This window comes from Danio rerio, chromosome 18, assembly GCF_049306965.1.
Source record: "Danio rerio strain Tuebingen ecotype United States chromosome 18, GRCz12tu, whole genome shotgun sequence".
NCBI classification, from domain to species: domain Eukaryota; kingdom Metazoa; phylum Chordata; class Actinopteri; order Cypriniformes; family Danionidae; genus Danio; species Danio rerio.
In genome coordinates, this window is record NC_133193.1 from 342,501 (window position 1) to 350,000 (window position 7,500).

A 7,500-nucleotide genomic window follows, 5' to 3' on the forward strand; every position below is an offset into this window, starting at 1 on the left:
CTGAGCGACGCCTCTGATTGGCTAAACAACTGTATAGAGTCGATTTTTTAAAATTGAAATATTAAAAAATAATAATTTTCAATAACAGAAGATTAGTAAAATAGTGAAATGAAAGATAATTTAATAATGATAAGTATAATTTAGTTTATTTAAAATATTTTAGGCATGGTTTTAGACACATTAGAACGGAATATAACATTAAATTATTCACAGTTCTAATGAAAAGTGTGAAATACAAAGGCAGATTGCAAAAGAGTGATCTCGCATATATTTATGTAATTTCGTGGTGCATTTACTATACAAATGGACACAATAAATATAATAAAATCATGAAAAGAGAGAACGAGAGTGCAGAAATGTGTCAGGTTAAAATAAATAAGCACAAAAGAAACGATACTCACGATAAATAGTGAGTATAGTTTGATTTCTCTGCATTACTGTGTAGTTTTTAAGTTTGAGTGTGACGTTTTGAAGTGCGCGCTCCCTGCAGCAGTGCTGGAACGAGTGCAGAGTGGACGCGCTATCATTTGCCACACACACTGTCTCTGTCTCGCACGCACTGAGAGTCAGAGGTCTGCCCGAACACACACCGCAATGGACGGAACCAGCGAGCTGCGGAGTTTGTGCAGGTCTGTGTGACAGTTTAACGTGTGTGTTATTCACCGGAGGGGGTTCTGGGAGTTTTCGGCCTGAGAGGACCGATTATTATTGCGAGTAACACACACACATACACACACACACACACGCACACGAACGTGTCAGAGTCAGTCAGGTGTTTGTGTGTTTGTTTTTGTGTGTTTGTTTGAGTGTGTGTGGGTTAGTTAGTTTGTGTAAGTGCCTCTGTGTGTCTGTCTCTCTCTCCCTGTCTGTGTGTATTTGTTTGTTTGAGTGTGTGTATATCTACCTTCTGTTTCTCTGTCTGTCTCTGTGTGTGTGTGTTTGTCTGTGTATGTGTGTATTCGGTGTATCTCTGTATGTATATCTGTGTGTGTTTGTGTGTGTGACAGTGTTAGTGAATGAATGTGTCAGTCAGGTGAGTTGATCAGGTGTGTGTATGTCAGGTGAGCTGATCTGATATGTGTGTGTGTTCAATTCAGTTTGATTCAATTTAAGTTAATTTGATTTTCCACAATAATTATTGTCTTAAAGGAGCAGCTGAGAGAGTCAGTCTGAGCCTCGGACGTTATCAGGAAGGCTATTCCAGAGTGTAGGAGCCATAAATGAGAAGGCTCGACCTCCTTTAGTGGACTTTGCTATTCTGTGTACTACCAGAAGCCCCGAGTTTAGATATCTTCAAGAGTGGGTTGGGTTGCAGCAAGACAGAAGGTTGGTTATATAAACATAAGCTGAATTATTTACAGATTATAGGTAGGAAGCTATATTTTATAATCGATACGGAACTGAACAGCAGCCAGTATCATGAGGAGAACACTGAGGTGATGCGGTCATATTTACTAGAGCTGCTGAGAACTGTGGCGGCTGCAGCTTCACTGACTGAAGCTTGTTAATAGCAGAGCATTACAGTCATCTAATCTAGAGCTCATACAAGCATCAGCTAGCTCTTCTGCATCTGAGATGGAGAGCATACTGCAAAACTTAAGCAATATTTCTCAGATGAAGGAAGGCGGTTTTTGTGACATGGGAGATACGATGTTCAGTTGTTAAGCTGCTGTCTAATATAACACTCAGATCTTTTATAGTAGAGCTAACGCTAACTCTGTATCCCTCTAGTTGCAGGAGATCTTAGACCCAGTAAGCAGGTCCGGAATTCTGCAGATTTTTAGCCCATCATTGATTCTGTTTATTTATTTACTCACTAAATGTGTGTACATTTATATTTATTTAGTTTTTAAATTAATTTCAGTAATATTATTGACTAATATGAAAGTATTAATATGGTTTATTTACAGTGCAGTGTGTAAAGTAATAATTTCTGGCTTTTAGTAGAGAGTGCACCTAATTGGATTTGTGTTGTAAACATTAAATAAAAGTTAAAAAGGTATTCTTTTTTTATTTCATATATTAAGCTTTTAGTTATGAGACCATATCATTCAGCATATATCTGCAGATTTTTAACACAATTCTGCACAGAAACAGCAAAAAAAGACTGCAGATTCTGTCTGGCCCTAGCAATAAGTAATAATTCTGTTTTGTCGGAGTTTAAGAGAAGGAAATTGTTGGTCATCCAGTCTTGAACATCTCTAATACACTCAGTTAGTTTAGACAGTTCAGACATCTCTTCAGGTTTAGTTGAAATATATAATTGAGTATCATCTGCATAGCAGTGAAAGCTGATCTCATGTCTTCTAATAATGTCTCCCAGAGCGAGCATGTATATTGTAAACAGCAAAGGGCCTAAAACTGATCCTTGTGGCACCCCATACTGCACTGGGCTGACTGGCGAAGGCTCTCCATTATTATCCACACACTGGTAACGGTCAGCTGTGTATGACTCAAACCAGGGGTTTTCAACCTGTGGGGCACTATATAGAATTTGAGGGGTGCACTCAAGTAAATTCGGATGAATCTGATTAACTTTAGTTCCACAGCTAACTATCAGACACCTGCGATCCAGTAAAACATATAGAAATAAAATGGAGCGGGTGCTTTTTAAAATGAATGACGGTGAATGAAAGTAAAACTGGTCTGACAAGAGAGTGCCCTACTGAAATATATCAGCAGGATGCCCCTCTGGATATTTCACTAGTCTAGAACAATGGTTCTCAAAGTGGGGGTCGGGACCCCCCCGAGGGGTTGCGGTACAATGAAGGGGGGGTCGTCTGGTGATTTCCAAAAATCTATTTATTTTTATTAAACCATAAGAATTACCATATTTTATCCATAACCTACTGAAGAGATCAAAATAGTCGTTTATACCATATAGTCACTATGGTAGCTTATAGTTACTACTTCTATTGGATTGCAACCCCTGGGGTAATTACATTATATTAAAGACACAGCAATAGTGTCAGATGCAGCAGATTTCATAACACCTGGTTAAACTTTGTTGCCCATTTGCAGCTCTCATACATTAAAAAAATTAAAAGAAGAATAGACTTGGGTCCATTGGTGTGTGTGTGCTCCATTGCATGCAAGGTTCTGTATTTATAACCACCTCAGAATATATTGGGGGTCGCGACTCACTGGCATTGTCATTTTGGGGGTCGCGGCCTGAAAAGTTTGGGATCCCCTGGTCTAGAAGACACTACTGACTGTGTTTACATGGACATCAGTAATCTAGATTACTTGCCTTATCCTGAATATGACAGTAATATAATTGAGGTGTTTTGTGAAGTGCTTTTTGAATGTTGTGTCAGCAGGCTATCCACGGTTCGTGTCATTTTGGGTGTCTCATCTTTAATTTTCCATCTTTAACTGCATTTCGGCAGTTTCACTTTCACTCATGAACATTTCATTCATGCCTCCGTGACAAACTGGGGTGTTGGATGCATGAATGGAGCAAGGACTGCTGGAAGAGTGTTGTTTTGAAGAAATTTAATACCGCAGGCCGGAGAAACTTCCTCATTTTGTGATGTGTGTGTGTGTGTGTGTGTGTGTGTGTCTGCGATCCTTTACTGATAGCCGTGTGTGTGGATCTTGCTGCAAAAAGTCCTACATGATGGTGTTTACTCCAATAATGCCACTAATATGTGCATACACCATGTCTTAATTCCATTTCTGTTTAGTTCAGTGATGACTTCAGTCTGATTGAGGTTATCAAACATCACTGTTTACATGGAGACTCTTAATCAGAGTATTGTCTTATCATATTAATATCAAGAGTATTGGTGTCCATGTAAACGTACTCTATGTTTGACTCAACCACACTGTCAGGGCTCTCCTTAGCTTAGCGAAGCAGCATTATCTGTGTGTACTACATCACAAGCAAGTAGGCTACGGCTCACGGTTATTGACAGTGGAAGATGATTCACTGTTAGGCGTGTCAGGAATCCAAGCATGTTGTCCTCACAGAAACGGGCTCAGCCATCACACTGAGTCGGGTAACCTTTACATGTGTGTTTCAGTGTAATGTTTAAACGCAGCAAGTAATATTGAATGATGTTTGCACATGCATCATCATTTTGGCTTGTGAGTAAAATTGCACAAACTTAGGGGAGCGTGTGTCCTAAAAGGTGGAAAACCCCTGGCTTAAACCATTGTAGAGCCTGTCCCTGGACACCTGTAGAGTTTAAGCCATCTATGAGGATATTGTGGTCGATGGTGTTGAATGCAGCACTGAGATCAAGTGATACTAATAATGAGATGCAGCCTTGATCAGCAGCTAAGAGATAATCACTGGTTATTTTCACTAATGCGGTGTCTGTACTGTGATGAGGCCTGATACCTGACTCAAACACTTCACACTCAGTGTTCATCTGCGGTATGGAGCATAATTGGGCGGAGCCACGGTGCTCTACTTCCTGTTCATGGGAAGAGAGCTGATATGTGAGCACAGCGGATAGGTGTGTGTGTGTGTGTGTTAATGAATGAATGAGTGTCAGTCAGGTGAGCCAACTGATGTGTGTTTCAGGTGAGCTGATCTATGTGTGTGTGAGCTGACCTGTGTGTGTGTGTGTGTTTCAGGTGAGCTGTAGTGATGGTGCCCTGTGAGTCGCAGTTCAGCGCTCAGCTCCTCCTCCAGTGATCGGTGTGTGTGTGGTGTTCCTCGATGTCGGGTCTGATAGGTCGCGTGCGCTCGGCGTTCCGCAGCCGGCCGGACAGCTGGCACCTGAGCGACGCCGCCGCCTTCGACTTCTCGGAGGATCTGCAGGAGGAGGAGTCGCCGCGCTTCAGCCGGCTGCAGGTGGTGGTGTCCGGAGAGGCGGAGGAGCGTCCGGCTGTTAACGGCTCCGCGCGCAGCACACTGACGGACGATGATGACTCTTTGCTGGGGGCCTCCACTGGCTCCACGGGACCCGAGGCCTGCGACGGCTGCCAGAGGAACCGAGAACAGCAGCGGCGCCGCCGGGTCATGCGCAAACTGGGCGGAGCCGCGGTGCTCTACTTCCTGTTTATGGTGGGAGAGCTGATAGGTGAGCGTGCACACACACACACTGCGTTCCACTCTACTTTTACCTCCCTTGTTCCCTTAAGTGAATTCCTGCCACCATCCTAAAGTGTGTTCCACTCCATCAAGTGAACTTGGATAGCTTGCATGGACATACCCTCCCTTGATCCCTTGATTTTGACAGAGAGAGCGAGTCGGCTTCATATGTTCACTCCAGCACTATGTTCACTATAGTGTAGTTCCCAAGTGCTCAAGCATTAAGGGCACTCTATTTAAACCGGATGTTCCCCCAGTAGTGGACACAATGACAATCTGGGGGACGTTAGTGAAGGAAGGACGTAAAGACTTGACTAGAATGCAGCCACACACACACACACACACACACACACACACACACACACACACAACTGACTCTAGCTGTGTCTGAAATCACACACTTCACTACTATTTAGTATGTTAAAACCGTATGTGAGCCGTGTAGTGTGTCTTAATTCACAGTATTGTAAAACCAGTCTGCAAGAAGTCGCCGGATGATCTACAGCCACTGCTGAGATTCTGAAGTGTGCATCTGATGGAGGCTACGCTATCCCATGATGCACCATGAGAGAATTTATCAATGTTAGTGAAGCGACTCAACGGACGTGGCCAGGTCATGTGATTATCATAAATGGCAGATGAAGATCGTCTGAATCACATTCACACTATACAAGCACACTTTCCCTATGGTTGTGTAGTGAACTTGCATTGAAACGTAGTGCATACTCCAGTAGTAGGTGATTTGGGACGCAGCCTTTGTGTGTGTGTGTGTGTGTGTGTGTGTGTGTGTGTGTGTGTGTGTGTGTGTGTGTGTGTTGTGTTCAGGAGGGTATGTGGCCAACAGTCTGGCCATCATGACGGACGCTCTACACATGCTGACGGATCTGATCGGGATCATCGTGTCTCTGCTGGCGCTCTGGCTCTCCGCGAAACCTCCGACGTACAGATTCACCTTCGGCCTCCATCGACTGGGTGAGTCTCAGCCCGCACTGATTTACACCTGCTGGCATAGGTGTGTGTGATTGGTCGGTACATTTATTAGTGACACTACAACAGTAATATATTTCTGCTTGTGTTGAACTTACTATGCATGTGGGACTTTTATTTTGAAAACGGCGCTATAGAGCTGTCAGATGGTGCAGTCAGCCTGCCGTCAGAACACAAAATGCTGGATATACAGATTATAATGTAATCAGCACCATCCCTATGAGGCGCGCAGCCTGTGTCTTTTGTTAGATTGTGGCACAGGTGTCGATCTCAGTTCCTGGAGGGCCGCAGCTCTGCACAGTTTCAATTAAACACACCTGATCAAACTCACTGAGCACTTTAGGCTTGTTTGATACCTACAGACTGTGTTGGAACTAAACTCAGTGTATGTTTGTAATGAGGCAGCAAACACATGTGAACTGCTGTGTGTTGAAGTGTTTAGTGCACGTTTCTGCATCATGACAGCAGTCAGCTGGGATTTTCTGGAGTGTAAGTGTTTCAGAGTACATCACGCTGAGTGTGTGTGTGTGTGTGTGTGTGTGTGTGTGTGTGTGTGTGTGTGTGTGTTCAGAGGTGTTGTCCGCAGGCATCAGTGTGTTGCTGATCTACATTCTGACCGGTGTGTTGTTGAACGAAGCGGCTCAGAGGACGATCCATCAGGACTTCACTATTGACGGTGATGTGATGCTGATCACGGCTGCGGTCGGAGTCGCTGTAAACCTGCTGTGAGTCTGGAACACACACACACACACACACACACACACACACACACACACACACACACACACACACACAATACACTGTAAAAAAGAAAAGAGTTACGACATTCCACCAAGTTTTGTCTGTGAAAATGAAATGTTGTGTGTGTGTGTGTGTGTGTGTGTGTGTGTGTTTGCACCAGCACAGAATCTCATAGTCACCTGCTGTCCATCTGATCCATGTGACTGTATGCAGGCGCTCGTAAACACGGGAGTAAAGTCCACTGATGACTGTAGTGTTCCTCAATGCAGTGTGTGTGTGTGTGTGTGTGTGTGTGTGTGTGTGTGTGTGTTGTTGTTGTTGTTGTTGTTTGAGACACATCTACATTGTATTAGCACTATGTAAATAAAAGCGAGTTGAATTATGTGTGTGTGCGCATGTTACAGTCTACATTGTAAAAGTGTTCTAGAAATAAAGATGAAGTGTGTGTGTTTGTGTGTGTGTGTGTGTGTGCGCGCAGAATGGGCTTCCTCCTCAATCAGTCCGGCCATCTTCATTCTCATGGGCACGGGCACGGTCACTCTCATGGCTCAGCAGGTCATGGGTCATCGGATCAGGGGTCATCAGGTCAGGGTCAGCGGGGTCACGGCAGTCTGGCGGTGCGAGCGGCCTTCATCCACGCGCTGGGAGATCTGGTTCAGAGCGTGGGCGTCCTCATCGCTGCGTACATCGTCAGGTTTAAGGTGCGACACTGGAGAACACATGAGAAC

At 44.1% G+C, this 7,500-nt stretch overlaps 1 protein-coding gene across 5 annotated transcripts in view; it reads left to right on the plus strand.

Annotated features, from left to right (window-relative positions):
• The first annotated feature begins 551 nt into the window (after window positions 1–551).
• slc30a4 (solute carrier family 30 member 4) overlaps window positions 552–7,500 on the plus strand; it is a 9,824-nt gene continuing 2,875 nt past the window's right edge. The window contains exons 1-6 of one of the 5 annotated variants that reach the window (XM_073928985.1): window positions 569–629; window positions 1,150–1,326; window positions 4,585–5,033; window positions 5,870–6,016; window positions 6,603–6,756; window positions 7,251–7,473. In XM_073928985.1, coding sequence (XP_073785086.1) covers window positions 4,670–5,033; window positions 5,870–6,016; window positions 6,603–6,756; window positions 7,251–7,473 — 888 coding nt within the window. In that variant the 5' untranslated portion in view covers window positions 569–629; window positions 1,150–1,326; window positions 4,585–4,669. 5 annotated transcript variants of the gene reach the window in all.